At 42.2% G+C, this 24,754-nt stretch overlaps 1 protein-coding gene across 1 annotated transcript in view; it reads right to left on the minus strand.

The window, feature by feature from the left end:
- PPA2 (inorganic pyrophosphatase 2) overlaps positions 1-24,491 on the minus strand; it is a 37,619-nt gene extending 13,128 nt beyond the window's left edge. The window contains exons 1-7 of the mRNA XM_054161246.1: positions 24,026-24,491; positions 21,439-21,503; positions 19,704-19,748; positions 10,030-10,083; positions 7,858-7,977; positions 5,524-5,610; positions 4,186-4,312 (exon numbers count right to left, since the gene is read on the minus strand). Of these exons, the coding sequence (XP_054017221.1) occupies positions 4,186-4,312; positions 5,524-5,610; positions 7,858-7,977; positions 10,030-10,083; positions 19,704-19,748; positions 21,439-21,503; positions 24,026-24,491 (964 nt within the window). The remainder of the gene's footprint in view (positions 1-4,185; positions 4,313-5,523; positions 5,611-7,857; positions 7,978-10,029; positions 10,084-19,703; positions 19,749-21,438; positions 21,504-24,025) is intronic.
- Between the last annotated feature and the right edge of the window lie 263 nt (positions 24,492-24,754).

Here is a 24,754-nt window from a genome sequence, read left to right on the forward strand (position 1 = left end):
AGAGTGACAGAGCAGAAAGGTCAGGTTCTTGCAGGTGCATTGTCAAGACGTAGGCACTGGGTTCTAGGTGGTCATTTCTTTATACTGCCTACATACAACCACAGGCCCCACTCTTCTAGACACCAAAGTTAAAAATAAATGGCTAATGACATTATGGGTTGCAGTTTAGTCTCAATAAGGAAAATCTCTATAGATGTTGGCACAGACAACTGCTGCTAGCTCTCTGTGAAGGGAGTGAGCCAATGCAAATGCAGATCCCCATTCTATCTGGCTTCACAAAAAAAGAGCAACAAAAGCACTTGCACAAAACTACCATTTTTAGTACAACAGATGCTGCTTCTTGCAAAGAAAGCTGAAACAACATGCTTGCAGCAAGCTTTTTAAACAAGGTCTGTGGGAAGAGAGGACATATGTTTTTAATAACATCTTATAAACATTTACAGGAAGCAGCAGCTCACTCCATATAAAGGCCTATTTTGTGCAGCATGGTGTGAGGGGGTAGGAGGGGAGACTCAGAACAGATAATTAATTTTTTCTCATACTGAATGCTTACAAAAATCCACAATAAAGGTTTTCAGGGCCTCTGCTGCTTCTCTGCATATAAATACACTCATATGTAAGGGTCTATAACAATACATGATGGCACAAAGTATGCAAAATACTTGGTTATTGCCATTTAGGTTTTGATCACTTAACTTGTAAAGTCAGTCCTGATCTGTATGCTGGAAAAGCAGCAGGGCAGCACAGCACAATTAACTATCCCGCTGCCAGCAAACAGTAGCACAACAAAGCCAGCAGACATCAACTCCTGTTGAGCTTTCCAAGTGAGCAATAGCAAAAAATGGCTGCTAAGATTCCAGGCCATCAAAATGCCATCCAGCAAAAATGATTTGTCCAATTTGCTCAGGGAAGGTAAGGTGACCTTTGGAGAGTCAGACTTTTCATAAGCTGCTTCAAACAGACCTCTTGCTTCAACTGCCAGCTATTTTCAAAAACCTCTGCTCCAACATGAAGATGCCATACAGACCAAATTACTGCATGAAAACACCTGAGTCCAACCTAGCAAAGCACATCAGGTAAGTATGTGAACTCCAATATATTCAATAAAATCCAAATGATGACATAAACAAGCAGTCTCCCCACTCCAAGAATTTGCTGCTTCTCCGGACTAATGTTTTACAACAAACAAACAAAAAAAAACCCCGAAGAAATCAACCAACCAACCAAAAGCAATGACAACAACAAAAAATACAAACAGCCAAGCCCTAGCACACCATCAAGATTTAGTGTTTCAGTGTGCCAGGAGCTTTCAGGCCCTTTCCCAGACTTGTTTGGTCTGCTCATGGCTATCTGCCTAGCAACTGTCTGAGCAGAAAGACGGCAGATTGGTTTTCAGGTAGCCACAAGGACAAATCATCCTAACACAGATAAAGCTCAAGAAGTCCAGTTTTAGTCTAAAAGAAACTTTCTTATACAGATACCTGCCTCTAACTTGCACCTTGTATTTGATGTGAGGCTGTCCCCATGCCCACCAGCATTAACTGCTATAATTTCCAACAAATTACCTTTCAAACTCAGTCCAAAAAGGCACTAAAATCCTGCTATTCTCACTGATGAGACAGTTCCCACTTGAATAGGTGCTAAGCATTGCTTATGGTCCCCGGGTATTGTCACTATAAACTAAGAGTTCCTCATTGCTACGTGTGAAAGAGAGAGTTCTAGGCAGGGTTTCCAATTTAAACCAGTATTTATCAATAAATGCCTGCAGGACAGAGTACAGTGGAGTGCTATGAATAAACAATGAGAACTGCTCAGAACTTGGGACTGCTCAGTTTTAAGTTCTGTGAAGTCTCAGAAAAATCAATTGCACTTATGAGAACGATCACAATCCCAGAAGGAGAATATACAGAGTACCTGGGGTGTGCTTAAAGCAGCAAGAGGAGTTAACACACTGTGAGGGCTCAGGATGGGGTTTGCAAGTAATCACCACTCTGGTGTCTCAGAATTATCTTTTCCAAATGTTCACTGGGGGCTGTGCACATACTGAGCTGAAAGCAAATGTGATGATTCTCAGTCCAATTTGAAATCATACAAAAATGACTGGACAGACTTAGAAGGCAACACTTAGCCTCATCTTTCCCTAGGAGGCCACCACGATAACACAGCAGCACGTCAATTACTAAGGGAGATACCAGTTTATCTGTAGCTGCTATCCCTTTATGCTGAAATAATTAACATCTTTGGGAAGGGGGTAAAACAGATATAAAAGGACTTATTTTACTGCCTACTTCAACAGATTTGTTTTCAGACTAAAAAGGACTGCTGTTAAAACACTGCAAGCCAGTCATGTTTTGTGAAAGCAGATGAGGGCTTCTTTTTTCCTTCCCCTCCTGCCTCCCCTCCCTCCCCCCCCCTTTCTTTTGTAAATCCTGGACAGCAGCTCCAATCTCAAAGGGAAATAGCATTGAACAGGATAAATATTTCTGCACTTCTCTGATCCTCAGAAAGACAGTTTTCTTCATGAATTTTTGCACCCATTTTATGATTAGAAAGGATGAACAACAGGAATCAGCTACGGGCACTGCTTTGTTCATCCCATCCCTTTCTCCACCCTTGGTTTTTTCCTTCGAACTAGACTAAAACTTTAGTCCCCTCACAAACAAAAGCTGTAACAACTGACACAAATCAGTCATTACCTGAAAAACAAACAAATAGAAGGCTTTCATATTGAACTACTTAACCTAGTAGTAAATTGAGTTCTAACCCCACTTGGTGGGCTCCTTTTAAATTCTCATATCCACTTTTCTCATGAAACCCTCTCAAAGATTGCCATGGAAAAAAGGTGAGAGTTAAACAGCACAGTGCTGAGAAATAAAGTGCTTCTTGTTTGTCTGTTAACCACTGACAGACCACATTTCATTGCACATTAAAAAGTGGTGTGAACCGATTCTAACATTAACATCAAACTCTTGCTATTTTCTTAAGATGTACTTCTTAACCTCTAACTGCCAAAGAGGTTAAAGTCATAAATACAATATAATAATTCACCTGCTCAATAATTTTAATCAGTGTCAACGCAAGAGTTTCCTTTTCCTCATTTTCTCTTCTTCCTCTCCTTTCCCACAAGCCAAGAATTCTCCATGTGAAAGCACCCTGCAAGAGCCAGTCCAGTGATACACTTACTTTAGATTCAAAACCCAGGAAACCTCAATGGGTGAAAACTTAATTCCTTAATAAGCTACTGGGTAGGCCTATTCTTACAGAAAGTCCACTTTGTGCCTGGGTGCTCCCTATCAGCAAAGGGCAGGCTCTGACTCTACAGATCTGATGCTATACATGGGTTTTGGCCTCATAACAATCACTATCTTTTAGGCAAACTTCCTCCTTGAATTCTCATTATTCTAAATAACCCTGCATTTGAGGAAGTGAATGCCCATTTAACCAGAAAAAAAGCTGCACTTAGCCTGTGCTGTAATAACCTAACTCCTTGCAGTTTTAACACATCTGTATCATCTTCTCATTGAACAGTCTGTAAGCAGAACTGCACCTTGTGCTGTTCCAGATAGACACATTTGCTATGTGAATTCCATTTGGATACCAGAAGCAAGGTGACAAGGAGAACAAGCCTGGACAGGGTATTTCCCCCTTCACAGTTAATCACCGTTAAAAGCCGACATTAGGCTGAGCTGCATTAGCAGTTTAGTTTGCAAATTTTCAAGCTAAAAGGCAAAATCTAGCTCATTTTAGTCCAGAAATCCTGGAAGTAACCCAGCTCCAAGTGACAAAACCACTGGAAACATATAGCCCTTTTCAGAATGGAACAAAATGCTTGCAAATATAAAAGCAATTAACAGGGAAAACAGTGGAGAGCTACATCATCTGAGCAGGTTAATGTGCACAATTACATAGGAGAGAAGCCTGTAAGTTTAAGAGGTCACTTTCTGAAGCAGTTGTGTTTCAAAAGTCAAAGCTTTCAGCATGACAGGTCCTCTTGAAAATCCAAGAGAACTGTTCAAAAGCTTAGTGTCAAAGCCCACATGCACTCCCTTGAAGGAAGCACCTGAATTAAACAATAAAACAAAGTCTTGCCTTTCTGCTGTCTGCCCTGAGTGGCCTAAACTCGGGTATCATTCTGCTGTGCAAGTAGCTGACATAGCTTGCATTATAGAAGATAAAAATACTTGCCATGGATTTTCTGAGCATCTGGATCATCCACACCAATAGCAATTATCTTCCAATCTGTCTCTCCTTCATCAACAAGAGCTAAAACACCCAAGACCTTCACCTGAACAATCTCACCAGAAGAACGAACCTGAAATAGAAGATAACTTCACAAAGATCTGGAAAACACCACAGAACATTTCCCTTTTATTTTACAGACAAAATACCTCAACATTTTTTGACCAGCAGCTAACAGAATTGCAAGGCAAACCTACAAATCCAGCAAACACCCACTTAATGTTACCAGCCTTTTTCACTGCTATTCATCAACCCTCAATTCTCCAGTCAGCATTTAAGCAGATGACCAGCTAGAGAATTTCTCCTTGTCTTCTACCCCACTTACTCCCACCACCTCCTTAATCTTCACACCAACCTGCAAGTTAAAGCTATCTCATACAAATTTTTTCACTCATTCCTGCCTTTTCACTTTCTCTCACCTCTCAAGTCTTAATTATCTCTTGCTACTCCCTCCTCTAGAGTCCAATACAAACATGTAAACACACACCTCATCCCCAGAAATACCAGCACAACTCTTTTTTGCATTTTCTTGGGAAACTTCTCCCTACCAGTTAATATTCCCTTTAAAACTTCCTGGATTCCTTAAAATTCAGCTTTAGATTCTGCTCCTCAAATGAAGCTACCTTGCCCCTTGACCACAATATCCCGAAACAGCACTCTCCCAAATTCATTCATTTCAGAACTCCATCTTTGACACCACAGATGACTGCTCCATTCTCTGCTGCCTCCAGTTATGTAGAATTTTCTTTCAATGACCTGAGGCTTTCCCTTTACCTACTAATGGCATTTCCTGCACCTTATTGCATCGTAACTCTTCAGCAGCTTCCTGTCTCCTCCAAAGAGGGATTTACTTCTGTTTGCACCCACAATAAAACTCAAACCTACCCCTTTTGTGAGTCTGGCCTTGTAATTTTATGTGCATGATGCTGCCCTATCTCCTAGCAATTCCTTGCTCCAGTATTGCTAAAAGGGGAAAAAGAAAAATCTTTTCCTTTTCCCAAAAATCTTAACTCCCTCCTCCATCACCTGAAACTCCCTGTCCAGCCATACAACTCCAGCATGACAATCTCTTATTTTCCCTTTTATCCAGCATACAGATTATACCAAATTATACTTTTTCTCTCCTTTTTAACTACCCACCATTTCCTCACCTATTCCCTCCTCCATTCCTCTATTAATACTTTGGTCAGCCCTTGTTTTCCATCTGCCCCTCTCTTCCAAAAGTCATTAACAAATTGTTAAAATTAATATTGATAAATTAAATTAATCATCATGAAGACAAACCTTTGAACCTATTTCACAAACATCAATGGGATCATTATCCCCACAACATCCTGTAAAGATATCTCTATGGTTTGGATCTTCCCAGGTCTGTCAAAGGAAAAGAGAATTATCAGTTACCAGCTGATCTGCAATTGCATTTCATCTAAACTACTATGATTAATAAAAACATCAGCTTTCTGACCACAGGCTTGATCAATGGGAAAAGAAAAAACAAACAGCCAATGAACTGACAATGAGTAACTCGTCCACAGGACAAGTTAATATGGAAATTGCTGAGGTCATACTAACAAAAACGTTAACTGCCTCTGTGACTCAACACATGCTCAACACTTCACCAAACTGCAATGATTAAGGCATCAGAGTGACCCTAAATACATGAGGCTTTGGTTACAAGTGGCTGTGAGAGCAAGCTAGGACATCCTGAAATTCTATTGTTATACTCTTTGAATACAATGGCACTAACGTAAGTTCCTTTCAAAAACATCTAGGCTTTGATCTAACCAAGCTCATAGATGTGGATATGTCAGCACCCAACAAGCTTTTTAAAGATTTAGGTATGAAATATTTCTGAGTATTTTGAGATGTGTACATTCTCAACAACAGCCAACACCTTAAGACCAACAAGCTTCTCCAGGAGGCAAGTTCAAATCCCTGCTCTGAGCTCTGTACAAGCAAGGAATCATAGGCAAGTCACACTGACTGACTTACTAGACTAGCACTTGTTTACTTACTGGCAACTGATTGTGAAATTGAGAAGTTTCCCTGGTCAGAATTTTGAGGCAAATGAAGTTGTTTTGAAAAGGTTAGAAAACTTTTTCCTCCCTGCCCAAGGAACTATACTGTTTGCTCCTGCTGTCCATGGTAAGCCTCTACCTCAAACCTGTTCTTGAGAATTCAAGTGATACTGAAAGGCAAACCAACAAAAAGCAAAAGCTCAGGTGTTTAGGTAGCAGAATCATCACCAAAAAAAATTGCTCAAGTGAAGTCAAGAGAAAATTCCAACTCAAAACTTCCAAAGTACTACTTCCCTGCCCAACTGCACCCTTCCACCTACAGGTCAGGGGGAAAGCTTGCTAAGAATGTCAAGCTGGACAGTATGGCAACTTCTACACTAATGATAGACTTACTGTCACTTTGTAGCTGCTGTTTTATGACATGGAGTAGAGAAGAACAAAGACCTATCTTTAATCCCTATACTAGGGTTGAACTTCTGGCAACTGCTGATCCTGATGGAAAGTCCTCTTGTGGTAACGAAGACACTGAACTGGATTTTGTTTGTTACCACTGCTAGTGGAAATCTGCAGTATCATCTAGACTTACATGATGAAAACTTTAACAATCCAACTGGTAATTTAAAGTTACTACAGAAAATAAAAATTACTATTATCTCCAGCCCTCTCTGACTCACAAGTTAATAAGGAGAGCTTAACGTTTCTCCTAGGTAAAGCATCATCGTCCAAAATTATATACTTTGTGTAGAAAAATAGTCAAATGTTTAATTTTGGCATTGTACTAAGGCACACGGGAATTTCAAAACATTAGAAGGAACTGCAGGCTCCCAACCATAACAACTTGGAAACTTTGTCTACTGAAACTGCTGGCTGGCTAAGAACTTCACTGCTATACTCCAGCACCTGCCTGGTATTCTCTTCTTAAGGGATTGATAACTTTCATTGTTTATGCAGTGTAAAGACAAGAAGTGATATCATGTTCTTCAGTACTAATTTAAGTCCAACATGTTATTCACAAAAATGAAAAAAAGCTTAAACCTCTTCATTATGCTCAAAATCCCAGCCATTAGTTAGGCTTTCTCAAGGCTCAAAGTTTTGAATGTGTCATGATCAGTACAAGATTCATAGTTCAGAGAAAAGCTAACTAAGGCAGTTGAGGTTTAATCTAAAAAGAACAGCGCCGCTGTTCCTTTTTGCTAAAGATATTACGAAATCTCAATTAAAATGCATGCTGCAATATGTGAAAATCCTAAAGAAGTAGTTTTCTAATGCTTTGTTTAATCAGAAAAGGGCTACTCAACAAAGCTCCTAAATAGCAGACTATGACAGTTCCTAGTTCTGTCACTGCAACGCAGAGATGCAGACTAAATATTTGCGATTTCTTGATCATTTAACTCCTTCCTGAAACACAGAACATATTCATACCCACACTCCAAATTTATGAACACAATAAAATGCAAATATGAAAAAAAATCCTAATTTTCAAATGTATCAAAGAGAAACATCCCTCTTGGAGCTGATTTACATTCAGACAGTACCCAAGATTTACAAGGCAATTCACAGAGAAGACAGAAAACTTTCAGCACTGTAACAAAAATGTTACCTGTGGGAGGGCACCATAATTCCATATATAACCCTTGTGAGGAAAGATATTTGCCACATATCGAAGCTTGCCTTTCTTTGTGTCTTGTTTAATGGGATTCAAGGGTTCCTCAGTGGCAATCTAAGCAAGTCATGAAAAAGAGAGAGGGAGGGAGAATGGTAAAATGGAAAACAACTCAGTGTCCAACCAAAGATTCATGTTGCTGTTTAAGTAGTATTAAAAGCACGATGGCCTCACTCTAAATCTCAAGGGTCATGTTTAAAAAAGAGCTTACTAAGGTTTTAAATAATGTTATGAAGCATGCAAAAATCTAGAGAAGTCATTAATTTATATGGAGACTGTCATGGCTATGCATAAATACTGAAAGGAACTTAGAAGCACTTTTGCTTTAGAGTACAAGTTCAACAGACATACAAATGCTGGCACAAGATCTTCTGACAACAGGAGCTTTGACAGAAACATGTAAAGTGTTCCATCTTCTCACCCTCTGTTCATTTCTCTCCTGTTGCATACATCCCTTCTCTCCATCACCTCTCAGCATAGAATTGCTATTTAGTGAGCAAAAGCTCTCCATAGTCACCGAAAGCCAACTTCATGCAGACTTGAAGTTAAGGTAGCATCAGAAGGCAGCATTCTTATTGTCAAAGAAGCACTTACAGAAGGACAGAACTAATTAAAACCGAACAGTTTACAAGTGTCATCACCACAACCATCCTTTTGACACTCCACACCATAATCCAATCCACATTAGCTTGGCTCTTGCTTACAAACACTCATGTGAAGGGCATCGCATTTGCTGCAGGCCCAAGTGGTTAGACTGGCTCAGATGGCACACTGCTTTCATGCATGACCACCACAGCCCTTAGCCCATACCCATTTTACAGCACCCTTGTCATTTACCTAAAGCACCACCAAAGACATTCCAAATGAATTCAACTCTTTTGAATCACATCAAACTGCCCACAGCATGAATTTATTCCACAAGTAAACCTGCCAAGTACCACATATTTTTGTTTTCATAATTGATTATACCTGCTTCTGGTCATAGCCTAACAGAGAATACCTCAAATATGCCACCTGGGACTTGGACAGAAGCAGAACTCAGCAATGCTTTTCTTGATCTACATCAGGACAAAGAAGAGTAACTGACAACATCAGACATAAGTCTCATGAAAAACACCTTCAGTAAAATCAAGGGAAGAACAACAGGAATACAACAAACTGGTATGCAGGAGGTCTGGCACCAGCAATATAATAGTGGGGAATATTAGTCCCAAAGCAAGATTTGATTTCCTACAGTCTCCATTCCATATGACAGAATCTCAACACAGAGATGCAGACAAGACCTGGTATTAGCACGTCACCACAGTCTGGGCTGAAGGACTGTCACAACACAATGGCAACTGTCACGGTAAACTGAGTTTACATGATTTTTCCCACATCAGGGAAAGGAGAAAGCCAAATTCTGAAAGAACAGGCCAGGAAGGTTTTTTGGTGGTGTTTCATAATCAAAATACTTAACAGCTCAACCACAAATTTTCTTGTAAGCATCTGGGAAGCATCCCTATAATTAATACAAATGTTTAGGAAGATAGGACATATCCTGGTGAGATCTGTTGCTTCATGAACACTACAGATGAAGTTGTATACTGTAATAGTAAATGAACAAGCCACTGGGCTCCACTTTTAAAATACCTCCCTGCAGGAATAGGTACCTTCAATCACTGAGGTGCCCAAGTATTTCGTTTGGTGACAAGGAAATGCTTTTTCATTTGCAACTCCATTGGTCTTATTTGGCCTAGCACACTATACTGGGGAAATGACAGGAATCAAATCCTTCAAGTGGAATGCTCTGTGAGCAGCAAGAATAAGACTAATTGTTGGACAGTGTTTTGCAAACCAGTTCAAGGACTCTGTTGCAGGTGTGCTACATTCTGCAGTCAAAGGCTGTCAAGAAGCAGCACTCACCTGAGAAAGGAAAAACCAAATCAGAACCTCAAAATAGTTTATAATCACAAGGGAAGTATCTGTATGCACCGCTTCTGATTACTTTTCAATAGACAAAATTTTGTATGTCAAGAGTAATCCATACTCTGGTTAAACTACTTGAAGCCACTGCATTGTTATAACCTTCATAAGTATCTATATAATCAAAGCATTTTTCTTAATTACCTCCATTTTTGCATTTGTCCAACGAGGCACCTCTACAATCATATTAAACAGGACCTAAGCCAAAGAACAAATGACAGAAGTGAAAATAAAGCCCACTTGGCAATTAGTATTTTATGGGAAGACAAATTCATTCCTCTGTATTCCTGCATTAATCACATCTCTCTGTTCCAGCTGCTTTTACATTAAGTACAGCTCATTTGGTTACACACAATGACATGGTTCTTCCTTTCCCCACCCCACCCCTTTGAGAATATGAACAACAATTAGTGCAGATACACATGGCATTTTATTCCCATACCAGTACTACCATTCACAAAATGTTCAGAAAGTCCACGGAATGGTTTGCCATAAGGCAGTGGTTTACTAGTCAAAGAGGGCTGGATGTTTCTATAGGACAAAGATGGCTTTCCCCAAGCACTGGAAAGGACAAGGATTTGGGGTTTTCCCCTGAAGATTTTTTCCAAGCCCTCCTCTTCTTCAGCAACATTCATTTTTTCAAAACCTATACAAACACAGTAACTACTAACATTTCTGATTCTCTGTCAGATCTGGCTGAAATGAGGCAAAATGAATCCAAGAGTAATGACTGGGGAAGGATATGGGCATAGACATTTCACTTTTGTGTTTGCCTTCTTCCTAAGGGAAATTAAGTGAAAGTTGTTTCAAGAAGAATAGGGAAGAATAAACCTGTAAACCCATGTTTTTAGAAGAAGAGTAAGTAGTCTATACCCTTCTTACTGAAGAGGCTAAAGTGATGTTTTCTAAAGAGAAAAACAACTCTGTGTCACTGCGGTAAGGTTTCCTCTGAAGCTGAGTTAGGTACTACCAAGAAGTAGAGTACATCACAACAGGTAACTAGAGCAAACTGTCCAACAATGTCTGTAATCTATTTTCTTGTAGGTTACTAAAATAACCCCTAAATACCACAGTCAAAGAAAATTCTCACTGATGTTAAAATCAACAGTTCAAGGAGGATAAAATGTATTATTGAAGAAGTTTATAAGAAAGGAAAAAAAAGTGTAATCAACTGAAGTCTTGCACTGATTTTTATCTACACTGCACTTAAGGCCCCAGCAGACTCTTAAGGTATTTGTATTTTTGCTCCTTGTGTCCTGCAGCTGCAACAAACAAAATTAGCAGGGTCAACACCAGAGTTTAATTCCACTAATCCTAATGGTCGTATGATCTTCTCCTGCCAAACAAACCTGAAATTTGGAAAGCAAGGAAAAGCCAAGGGAAATCCCAGCTGCCATTCAGCACTTCTCCCACAGGATCACAACCTATGCACAATTCTGACAACAAATTCTAAGTTTGAATTAAATTTGCCAGATGTTAGTATTGCACCCATACTGCATGTCAGATAGAATGAATTTTCCTAATCAGGCCTTGAACAAATAAAACAAGACAAAAAAGGGGAAAAAAGGAGAAAGGTGATTCAGGTCAGTTTCGCAAAGTACAGCTTATGTATACATGAAAAGCTGAAATAGGGAAGTTATGGGAAAGAGAGCTCAAAGATGTCAACACTAAGGAGGCAGAGAGAACAAAGCAACATACATGTAGCAGCAGGTAAAGGAAGGGCTGGAAGAGAGCCAAATATAGTCTGCACATCCACCTGGGAAACACTTGAAAAAAAAGAAATGCACAGCATGAAAGCCAGTGCTGACAAGAAACTCTTAGGAAACTGCCAAGCAGGTCAATGAATTGTTCTGACTGGTAGCTACAAGTAGAAAATGTACAGAGTACTCCTGGAATTATATATGATGTCTTTCCTCTCCACCACAGTCCTGTGGTTTTGTTCTTTAGATGCCATTGTGTGTCTTCCTGACCATGGCTTCGGCAGTCTGTAAATCCCGGTTTTCAGCCTTCACTGATCAAGAGTTACTCCGGGTCTTCACCAAAACAATTCTTGGAGCTGGACAACTGGACTGAAATGAATACAATACTCTTCTAAAAACCAAAAACCCATCACTTAGATTTAACTCAGCTTTAAGACCAGGCCTTCATAATTTGCAGTATCAATCAAATGTGAATTGTCAAGAGTCTCACATGTGAAAGCCTGACAGATTAATTTGTATGCAGAAAAATCCCCCGAAGTACTCTCTCTAATGCTAAGCTGCCACAAGCATTTATGAGCAATTAATAACTTCATGCAGTGCTTACATTTAAAAATAAAAAGTTTTATTTATAGGGCAATCACACTTTCAGAGTGATGAGACAGGAATGGAGAGGAGAGCACACGCTACTAGATTGACAGCTAGAAAGGAGTATACTCTGGTTTTTCAGGAGGTTTTCTTCCTCTTTCCTATCATGTTTCTCTCTTTGCCTGAATAACCCACAGGAATTTTTCAATCACTCTTGTCTTCCCAGACTAAGTATCTATTCTTTCCAATTACTTGAATGTTCCGTTCCCCCCACCCCGCCCCGTCTCTTGCTGCAAAACCGTCCCTGCCTCAGCTGCAAACAGAAATGCAAGTGTCAGACACCACCTGTGTTCACAGATTACCATCTGCATATGCCATTCAGTGATTAGTTTTGGATGGTGAATGCATGTGCTAATGGGTATTTTTATCTTTACTTTCAATGGGCATAACAAAAAAAAATTCTACCTCACCACAGCCCAAATTGAGCAGTTCTATGCCCTCAAGCAATGGTGAGACTGTTTCAACAGCCTATTTGACACATCTTCCAGCAACAGAAAAAGGGTAGCTCACAAAATGAAAACCATTGCTTTGAAAAGTTTACCATTTAACTGCTGCCTTAGCATAACAGCAGTCAGCTGTCTGACTAGGAGACTGCTGCCTGCCACAGTCCAGATTTAATCCAACTCTGCAAGTGTCTAATGTAGAAGGGACTCCACCTCTTGACAGCAGACTGTACAACAGGTCAGATGGACTAGTTCCTTACAGACTAGCCTCATGCCAACTGCCAGCTGATGTTTCTTCGGAAAGACAGACTCCTGGAGCATGCAAGGAAAGAGAAGGAAACCGTTTCCTAGATTCAGAATAGAAGGACAGAACCCATCTGCTAGTGGAAGTGACCTGACAGAGCCCAAAGGGACTTTCAACCCAGGGTATTACATAGCTTGCTTGGGTTAAAGAGAATAGTACAGACACTTGTACTTATGCTCCATGATACCTTGAAGAGGTGATGGAAATTAGAAAACTAAAAACAATCATCCATTTGCTCAACACAGAAGCCAAGAGTGTATTTTCTAAGTCCTAACACTGCACATGAAAACCAGCAGAAAGATGACATCAGAAGGAACCCCCAGCATGTCTACATGATATCCTTTATTTCCTAACGACTACACACTAAGTACACTACATAGGAATTCATGTAGGGTATGCTTGCTTTGTCAGGGTGTTATCTTTAACAAGGCATTCCATTTCAGCTGAACACCATTTGTAATGTATCACAATATCTTTTTTGCAGTGACAAGCAAAAATGTCACTTTCACACAGAAAAGGAACAGGTTTGGAGTTTTTGACAGAATAGAATAGAATAGACCAGACCAGACCAAACCAGGCTGGAAGAGACCTTCGAGATCATCACATCCAACCTATCATCCAACACCACCTAATCAACTAAACCATGCAACGAAGCACCTTATCAAGTCTCCTCCTAAACACCTCCAATGAAAGTGACTCCACCACCTCTCTGGGCAGCCCATTCTAATGGGCAATCACTCTCTCTGTGTAGAACTTCTTAGAAAGATAAAAAGATACAAGTATACTTAAACATATTCATAGAGCAAGTATTAAGAAAAGCAAGAAAAATACAGACTGTTGTACCCAGGTAAACTGTGAGTCAGCATTCTCTCCACTAAAACTGATGGCCAAAAATAACTGCTAGCTCTGGCTCTGAAGATTCTTACAAACAAACCATTAAGTGTATTTCTGACACTATCTTTACAGTCTGCCCCTTCTGGACTCCAATACACCGTTCCCAGAAACAGTTCTTCCTTATCTAACTTTCCCTTTCTTGTTCAATTATTTCCTCTCCCAGTTTTCCAAAGTCCCTTAGTTGGTGCATTTGAAGTGAGGGGTTTAACAGGTATGGTTTTGCCCAAGGGCTGAAATATTTAATGCTGAGCTCCAAAAGCTCAGCTCATTTGAAGAAGTAGAGCAACCTATGCAGACCAAGGAAAGTGACAAAATGAGAGGAACAGAAACCCAATAGAATTTCATAAAATGACAAACATTGCCACTTTTCAAGGCCTGACTGCCATTCACTATCACCTTTGCATGACAGAGAGAAGAGATATGCCAAAGCTTACAATTACTTTAGTCATCTTTATAGTAGAGTGCCTAAGTCAAAAAACCCCAAAACAAACAACAACAAAAGAAAACAAAAAATACCAGAAACCCACTCCTGAATGCATTAGAGGCAACATTTGGGGGCTACTGACCCATCCTTATTGAGAAGCTCTGAGCTCACAAGACAGAGGGAAGAAAAAGCAGCTATGATTTCCATTTCTTTTCTGTTCATTTGCAGTTATGCAGGGATTCTCATCAGCCATCACCTGAACATGGCAGCATGCATTTGAGAATTAAAGAGAATGAAAATTATGAGCTTCAGTCCATCAGCAGTATGAACAAATGCTGATGTTTAAAAGGTAAAAAGAGGAGGAGGGGGAAAAATAAGAAGGAAAAAAAAAAGGAGAAAGAAAATAAGGACTGTCATGAAATAAACCCAGAAATAAGTGGAGAAGCTTGCTTAGAAAATGAGCACCCATATTATGAACATTCCCAGTGTAACACTAGCTACATGGTACTTGCCAAAGAAAACAATAAACCAAATGCCAACATCTGGAGATCCAACATACTGTATCTAAATGAGAAGTCAATGGGACTTTCCCAATACAAATGAACATGCAAGAAGAAATGCAATGCCCAGCATAAATGCAAAGTACTGACTGCCTCTTCAGAGTATAATTCCCTAATGTTACAGTGAAAAGGAAATCACAAACACACTGTAAATTTTGCCCACAGTATCTTAAAAGTGGTGTCAGGCATAGCCTCTGATAAGCTAGTTACTGGACACATTCACCTGCAAAATTACTCAGTGTACAGCCATGACCTGAATAAACATGAAACACTGGCTTTGTCCAGTTTAAGGAATCATTTATTTTATGCCAGATCAAACCACTACTGCAGCTTACTCTGCAAAGCAACTGTGTGTCAGTAGATTTTAACTGGACTGATGAATGAAGATTTTTTTTACTTAGTTTTATTAAATTGTAACAACACAAAGCGAGGCTTGCAACTATTGGACACGTCTATAGAAAAAGGCTAGGCAAGCTCAAGCATCAGGATGAAACCTTCATTGATAATCTAAAATTTGGAACACACAAAACAGACATGCTGTGGCCCAGGTCATGTCTACTGCAAACACATCTAACATGAGCAAAGAGGTCACTGAAGCTGCAGTTAAGACAGAAGAGAAAGTCAGTACAAAGTCTGCACCTCTGGGAAATTATGACAACTCTTCCCTTCCTATGCAACATACCAATTTTATAGTAAGACAACTCTGACACCAGTTTTAAACACTGTCCCAAGCATGAAGCCTTATATCAAATCATCTGTGTCAGACCACTTTCACGATCCCTTATACCTCACCTAACCAGCTAAATTGATCAGAAGTTTTTGCCTGGGAGAAGCAATTAAACTGAAGTCCACAAGGGCATTCCAGCACCACACAACCTACAGAATGCAATAAACCAAAAGCTGTCTCCTTCTTTTCTTTCTACTTGTTTTGGTTTGTTTTTAAACACTCTTGTGGGTGTCTGCAAGTCAGAGGACTACACAGGCTTGGACAGATTCCTTACCAAGGCAAACATTTTAAATAGTATTTTGTATTCAGGAACACTGGAGTCTTCTGAGTGAGATGACATGTGAGTACTTCACCAAAGACACGCAATGACAAGTAGATTAGAAACCCTTCCACCACAGCAGAGAAGTAATGGGTCACATTTGCCTAGAAAAGAAAATGATGACCTCTTCAAACCTTCTTCCTGCTAGATATAGAAGACCATACTCAACAATCAGTTTTGACTGTAACCTTAGTGGGAACTATCTTTGAGACAGAGATGTGAAACTTTTGCTACCTTTCACAGAGATTTCCTTGGGCAGGAATGGATTTCAAGTGGAACGCTTAAGACAAAGCAGTGGTTCAGACTGCAAGCTCGTACTTTTGTGCCTGAAAGATAATATGATTTTCTTTCAGCCTAGTTTCATCCTCAAAATAACTTCTCTCTAGTCTTCAAACAGCTGAAAAACATCTGTGAAAGCATTGGGATCATTTATCAAGAGTGGTTGCAAGGCAAAATTTCATTGAGATTCAGGAAGGTCCAAAATGTTGTAAGAAATGACTGCACTACTAAGAACAGCTCTTACAGAAACAGCAGTGTTGTCCTTAGAACTACAAGATGAGGCTGCAAAACAGAGACCTGTACAACGTGCAATCCCCTATTCCATGAATGTCAAAAACTGGAACTCCTCTTTACCTGTATCATGAATGCCAAGAACAATTTAAAGTACATTAGACAGACTGAAGAGACTCGATAGAATTACCTTCATTTTCCATGACTAAACTGCCATCTGATGAGCACACACTCTTAAGAGGGCTTGCCCTTGTTGAAAGTAACAAGTGCATGCCACCATAAAGCACAAGTTTTAAAGATGCCACTGTGTTTCCAGGCCAAATTCAGTGCAAGAATCATCTTAACACAAGGTATCAGTAGTAGCCTTTAAGCCCCTGGACTAGAGTATAGAATCATAAAATCAGTAAGGTTGAAAAAGACCTCAAAGATCATCAAGTCCAACCTGTCACCCAACACCTCATGACTACTGGACCATGGCATGAAGTGCCACATCCAATCCCCTCTTGAACACCTCCAAGGACAATGACTCCACCACCTCCTTGGGCAGCACATTCCAATGCCTAACAATTCTCTCTGTGAAGAACCTTCTCCTCACCTCGAGTCTAAACTTCCCCTGGCACAGCTTGAGACTGTGTCCTCTAATGAGTACAGTGCTTCAAAGGTCTTCAGAAACCAGGACATGGCATTAAATTTCTCATTTTCCCTTTATCCCCTGATTTAAGATATGCTTTCCCTATATACAAGCTCACAGGGTTCCATTTCTCAGCAGGCCAAGGTGAAGAGTGCAGCTGAAGAGCCCAGTTGCTTTCCTGAAGACAAAGATCCCCTCTATTTTCTCTCTTCCCCCTAACTCCCAAAGAAGACGATAAGAAATGGTCTCCTACATTTGCATCCCCACATTTCACCCTCTAAGTAAAGACTAAGCACTTCTGGGATGCCTGCATACTTGTTTGCCTACTTGCATCAGAAGCCCACAAAGACTGGAATGTACATTTGTAGAATCATTCCAGTTGGAAAAGACCTTTAAGATTATCTGTAGTTAGGACATTTCTTTCACATCAGATGGGTAGTTACAGTTTTGCATTATGACTGGCCAAACAGATACCAGAAAATAAAGACTGTGATGCACACCCAAACTTCATGGCTTTAGAGTGTAATTTGTTTCATTTTTTATTTTCACTTTGTTCTGCTACATTTTAGGTACTTCCTTTGCCAGGGAAAGCACTGCTAAAAAAAGGGCTCTGTTTTGCAAAAGACACTTGCATAAGCAAATCTGGTTTTAAAGAAAAAGGCTGAGTAGACCTTCCATATTTTTTCCTTCTGATAGAATAGAATAGAATAGAATAGAACAGAACAGAACAGGTTGGAAAAGACCTTTGAGATCATCGAGTCCAACCGATCACCCAACAGCATCTAATCACCTAAACCATGGCACCAAGCACCCCATTCAGTCTCTTCCTAAACACCTTCAGTGATGGTGACCCCATCACCTCCCTGGGCAGCCCATTCCAATGGCCAATCACTCTTTCTGTAAAGAGCTTCTTCCTAACATCCAGCCTAAACCTCCTCTGGTGCAGCTTGAGACTGTGTCCTCTTGTCCTGGTGCTGGTTGCCTGGGAGAAGAGACCAACCCCCTCCTGACTACAATCTCCCTTCAGGTAGCTGCAGACAGCAATAAAGTCCCCTCTGAGCCTCCCCTTCTCCAGGCTAAGCAACCCCAGCTCCCTCAGCCTCTCCTCATAGGGCTTGTGTTCCAACCCCCTCTCCAGCTTTGTTGCCCTTCTCTGGACACCTTCCAGCAACTCAACATCTTTCCTAAACTGAGGGGCCCAGAACTGGACACAGGACTCAAGGTGTGGCCTAACCAGTGCTGAGTACAGGGGCACAATGACCTCCCTGCTCCTGGTGGCCACACTGTTCCTGATCCAGGCCAGGATGCCACTGACCTTCTTGGACACCTGGGCACACTGCTGCCTCATGTTCAGCCTACTATCAACCAGTACCCCCAGGTCCCTTTCTGCCTGGCCACTCTCCAGCCACTCTGACCCCAGCCTGTAGTACTGCATCGGGTTCTTGTGGCCAATGTGTAGAAACCGACACTTAGATGTGTTAAATCTCATGCCCTTGGACTCCGCCCATCTGTCCAGCCTGTCAAGGTCCCTTTGCAGAGCTCTCCTACCCTCTAACAGATCAACACCTGACCCCATCTTGGTGTCATCTGCAAACTTACTGTTGATGGACTCAATACCCTCATCTAGATCATCAATGTGATATTAAAGAGCATGAGGCCCAGCACTGATCCCTAGGGGCACCACTAGTGACCGTCTGCCAGCTGGATGTGGCACCATTCACCACCACTCTCTAAGCATGGCCCTCCAGCCAGTTCCTAACCCAGTGCAGAGTGCTGCTGTCCAAGCCATGGGCTGACAGCTTGGCCAGGAGTTTGCTATGGGGAACGGTGTCAAAGGCCTTGCTGAGGCCCAGGTAGACTACATCCACAGGCCTCCCCACATCCACCAGGCGGGTCACCTGATCATAGAAGGAGATCAGGTTGGTCAGGCAGGACCTGCCCTTCCTAAATCCATGCTGGCTGGGCCTGATCCCTTGGCCATCCTCTAAGTGCTGTGTGATTGCACTCAAGATGACCTGCTCCATAATCTTGTCTGGCACTGAGGTTAGGCTGACAGGTCTGTAATTCCCTGGCTCATCCAACCAGCCCTGCTTGTGGATGGGGACTACGTTGGCCAGCTTCCAGTCACCAAAAGCTTAACTTCAGTGCTGGTTAATGCAGAACCACTAGCAGATGTGATTTTTCTCTCTTTGGGCTTCACAGATGAGTACAGAAAAACAACACATCCTCAGTTCTATAAAGCAGATACTAAATCTAGTTTCTGCCCTAAGATATGTGGGGATTCTGAAGTTTTGTGTACACAGCAAAGATTACCCACAAACAGAGCATAATGAATATTTCATTAACAAAGGTTCTATTGCAAATGTTTCTGAATGCAATAGTAAAAAATGTAACAGATCTACTCCACAATAGTCATAATGAACCTTTCAAAAAGTGGCATAAAAGTGTTTGCCTTTGAGAACATCTCGATGAATAAAAGAATGCTGACATTTCTGGCCCATTCGAAGATGAGAATATTAAATCCCTTTAAGCCTCCTCCTCCTGCTAAGACGTGCATTTGAAGAGATGTCAACTATATTCTGTGAGAGCAAGTTCACTTTGCAGAATATCAGTGCTGGAAAGGCAAAAGGGGAAATAGTTTTTAAAAAGGCTTAGATGTACCTCAGTTCCAGTAGTCTTTGACCTCTTTGCTGGAATTTCTTTTTCCTGTCAGGAAAGAGTGAAGTAAAGAAGTGTATAAACAACATTAGAGAGCAATACTGGATTCAAATAATCACAGACAACAGTCATTTTTTTATGCAATTGAAACTTCTTTTGTCAGTGCAAAGGCCTAAACTGTAACTTTTTAGGCTACATATTCAGTTCTGTTTCATTGTGAAATTATAACCTACCAGACGTTAAGAGAGGACGATAAAAATGTACAAGGACACATCCACTTTCTCCCAACTAATAAAAAATTTAAGCAGCAATTTAAGTCTCTCAACTGATTAAAAACACTGTCATCCTCCATTCAGTTCAAAAAGATAAAAAACAAAATAAGTAAACAAAACCAGTATATTAAATAAGGCTGCCGATATCCCTCATAAAATAAAGTCCTCAAAGCTTAGACCACAGTAGGAAAAGTATATAATAGACAATTCCTTATGTCCTCCTCTAATAGAGGCTCATTTTCTTGCTCCCTGGTCAGGCCCCTATACTGTGTTCCTTCCTTGCTCACATACCAAAATGAAGGCCTCTCCACACTGATCAGACACTGCTGTACTGCAATTTAATCTATGGAAAACAATATCATAGACTATAATCTACCCTGACAAGCCTTAAACTCTAGATGCAGGAACAGCAAGGCCCCCAGGGAATGTGTACTGAAATGCCTATTGCTTTTACAGCAGTAGCACCCACTGAACAGACCATCTTAGTAAGGGCTCTCTGAATGAGATTCACCTCTTCCATTGACCAGCACGCTCAGGGTCCACTGATCAGAAAGCTCTCATGCACATTTTTAATCTCTCACTTTAAATAATTCAGGAGATTAGTTCTTTAGTTCAGAAGTCTCAATCTGAACACATTAGAACTGATGACTTTTCTCGCTATTCCTATCATCCATACAGACCCACCAATGAATCAAGCAAATGGCCAAAATCCTGCCAACTTGTTTGTGTAACAAGCATACCTAAGTCTAAACCAAAGACTGGCAGTTCCCACCAGTGGCACACAAACCAGGCATTTCATTATTGCCATAATGAAACTCCAGGGAGTGTGGCTAACAAGATGTGAAAGTGCTCAGCTGCACCTCACGCCTTGTAATTCTCCAGAGCTGTGATTACCACTTCTCTCTTGGGCATTATCATTATTGTTGGCTCCCAATTATGATGTTCCTTTGGGGAATTAAAGGAATACACCCTAAGTTATGTAAGCACGTGTTGTACATCTCCCACTGCAACGGAATGTACACTGGAATTGCTGATGTGAAAAAAAAAAAGCCAACTGAAAAAGAGTAATAGTAGAAAATTAATTGAAGTGCATAGAAATCCTCATCAAAGAGGAGAATTAACACAAGATATAGTGAGGATTCCCCTGCTCTCAATCACTAGGAGACTTAGACAACTGTGTTTGTCTACACAGTCATTGTTATGTTTCACTGCAAGTTGCTGCACTCAGCAGAGAAATTTGGTGGAGTTTTTTGTGTCCATATTAACAAGGAACCAGCCTAGGCTAAAGCTGTTGTTTCTGGCAGTACATATTTAATTGCTGTAATGTTAATGGCTAAAAAAAACAAACAACAAAAAATGCTTTTTTAAAAAAAAAAAACAAACAAAAAAACCAATACATTTTTACCCAAAGAATACCAACAAAATTGTCATCATTTTGAAATAATTTTCAAGGCATAAACATATACCTCCTTAGATGCAGCAAAGAGTGGAATGTCGTGGAATGGCGAAATGTATTTACCATCTGCATTCTCTGAAAAAGAAACCCAAAAAGTAGCATTACAAATCCAAAGCTATGCCATAAAATGCCAGTGTTGCTAACTGTTGTGCATTACAGAACTGTATGATATGCCACAGTTATGCAGCAGTTAAAACTTTTTCTGAAGGTTAATTTCAAGGACTTAAAAACGCAACATACATTCCAGACAAGGAATCTGACTGCGTGACAATGAATCGTTAGAATAAAACCTCTTGCTTTAGTATTCAATACTATTCTTCTGACTACAGAATCACAGAATCAGCCAGGTTGGAAAAGACCTTCAAGATCATCGAGTTCAACCTATTACCCAATACCTTCTAATCAACTTAACCATTGCACTGAGTGCCTCATCCAGTCTTTACACACTTCCAGGGCTGGTGACTTCATCACCTACCCATGCAGCCTATTCCAATGGCAAATCACTCCGTGAAGAATTTCTTCCTAAAATACAGACTAAACCTCCCATAGCACAGCTTAAGACTGTGCCCTCGAGTTCTGTCACTGGTTGCCTGGGAGAAGAGAAAATCCCCCACCTGGCTACAACCTTCCTTCAGGTAGCTGCAGACAGCAATAAGGTCTCCCCTGAGCCTCTTCTTCTCCAGGCTAAACAATCCCAGGTCCCTCAGCCACTCCTCATAGGGCTTGTGCTCCAAAACCCTTACCAGCCTTGCTGCCCTTCTCTGAACACATTCCAGCATCTCAACATCTTTCCTAAACTGAGTTGCCCAGAACTGGACACAGAACTCAAGGTGTGGCCTAACTAGTTCTGAGTACAGGGGAAGAATGACTTCCCTGCTCCTGCTGGCCACACTATTCGCTATTCCTGATACAGGCCAGGATGCCACTGGCTCTCTTGGCCACCTGGGCACTCTGCTGGCTCATGTTCAGCCAGCCGCTGATCAGGACCCCCAGGTCCCTTTCTGCCTGGCTGCTCTCCAGCCACCCTGTTCCCAGCCTATAGCGCTGCATGGGGTTGTTGTGGTAACGCAAGCTATGTAAAAATGACAGAATCCTTTCATCCTCTCTTCTCACTGGAAGAGCCATTAATGGAAAAGCAAAAAAACAGGGGGGGAGGGGGAAGAAAAAAAAAAACTAAGGAAACCTCATTTCCATGAGTGATCCATGAATTAAGCCCTCGTAGCTTCAATATATCTCCAATAAACTGAGTTTCATGATCACAAAGAGAAAATTCCCCAAATTCTGACCAAAAGAGTAAATGAGGGGTGGAACAATTGCTCAGGGCCTTGACACGCAATGTCAGCCTCCAAAATACCAGAGATTAACATTAACTTAATGGGGGCCCAATCTGCACCTCAGCCTTGCTCACACTGTCTAAAGGAACAAAATTCACTGGAGCAGTTGCTGAATCTTTTCAAGCTACTCAAACTTGTCAACATACTGCAAGTCCAAAACAGAAGTATCAGCAATAGACAGTGCTAACATAAATCCCAAGGAATTGCTCCTCTGCTAGCACTCTTATTCACAGAAAAAGGATAAAAGCAGACAACGGACTTCATTTAGCTTTGGACTGCACTTTGACCACATCAGCAAAGAGAAGTAAAGGTTTGTTGCTTTTGCAACTCCAGGAAGCTTCGCAGACGCTCCTCTCAAATAAAACAAAGTTTAGTAGTATGCTGCTCATTTCCATTAACTAAAATGACTTTCTCTAGATGAGCTCTTTTCACTGGCATCCCTCTGGGGACTGAGCACAAGAGAGTTCTGGCCGGGTACTGCTGGCAGGGCACTGTTGGTGCATGACGCCTCCACTTCTCGTCACACTAGAGCACGTTACAATTAACTTCTTGTAAGTTAACAGACCAAACATGCACAAAAGTAGGGCCACAGAGTCGGTACGCGGACAAGACAACGCTGTTACTAAAATGTTTAAGTCTAAAACTGCACAACAGGAGCTTTCACTGGGTTTTGACAAGCCCCCTTGAGCCCTGCCCTTACCCTCCTCGGTACCACTCACTGCTGCTGGCCCCACAGGCGCTCTGGAGCTGAAGTCCTGTTTTGGATGCCAGCCTTCCCTCCCCGTGACGTTTTCTGAGGAGCATGGCATGGTCACAGAGGCAGACCATGCTCCCACTGGGCTGTCACACCTCAGAGATGAGGGGAGGCAAAGCTCCGACAGCTAACGCTGTCCACTAGGTCCCCGTGCGCCCCATGGCCTTTGCGCCCAGAGCGCCGCCAACACCGCAGCACGGCAGCGCTTCGCCCGCGGCCTCACAGCACCTCTTCACGCCGCAAGGGCCTTCGCGGGGCCGGGCACAGGCACGGCTGGGCCGCGCACGCCAGCAGCCAGGACCGAGCCTGCACCCCCTGCAAAAGCGTATCTGTCCGGAGAGCCTCTCGCTCTCCACAGAAGCTGCAGCCCGTAGAGTTGGGGGGGGGGGGGAGGGGAGAGAAGGCTCAGCGCAAATCCAAATCGGCAGTAAGCGGGGAGCCACCGCCATTTCTCCCCACAGTGCACGCCGCGAGGAAGGGGTTTCTCGACCCCGGGGGCTGCTACTTACTAAAGTAGAGGCGGTAATCAGGAGAGTTGGGCCGCCCCCGCTGCTCCGTGCCGTAGCGGGCCATGGCGCCGAAGCAGCGGCGCAGCGGCCGCCCCCAACCTGGCGCCGCCAGCAGCCGCACCAGCCCCGGCGGCGCGCGCATGATGGCGGTCGCCGCCTTCCCTCCCCTTCCTGCGCGGCCGCCGGGCCTGCGCCGCTCAGCGCCGCTCAGCTCCGCGCCAGGTGCCAGCTCCCTGCCCCGGGCGCGCGACCTCACCGGTGGGAAGGGAGAACCGCCGCCCCGCGCCACTGGAGGGAGGGAACTATCGTTCGTCCCCAGAGGCCCAAAATGGCGGCGTAGACCCTCACGGGGTTTAACCGCCTGTGTGTGGAGGAAACTTTTCCTGTAGCGGTAGCTATTACAGGGCCCGGGCAGTGCCCTGCTTTCCTGGTGGCTGCTTCCTCCTGCTAAGGCCAGGGTCAGCATCTCAGAGCAAGAGAGACGCTGTAGAGGAGGCTGCACTGGCCCAGCCTCAAGAGGCAGCTCCACCTGAGTTCACAACAGCCCAAAAAAATCACTTTAGGTGGTGGGTGTCCTCCAGTAGGAGCCGGGGCAGGTGGTATCCCAGGTGCACGCACACCAAGATGTTTCCAGGCCACCATCACTGCCAAAAGTGTGAATGTAGTTAGGAGTGACACTAGAAGGGTTGTTCTCCTTACCAGAGGCCTGCATCGCTGTGAAGCCCTTAC

The sequence above is a fragment of the Dryobates pubescens genome, chromosome 1 (genome assembly GCF_014839835.1).
Source record: "Dryobates pubescens isolate bDryPub1 chromosome 1, bDryPub1.pri, whole genome shotgun sequence".
Taxonomy (NCBI): domain Eukaryota; kingdom Metazoa; phylum Chordata; class Aves; order Piciformes; family Picidae; genus Dryobates; species Dryobates pubescens.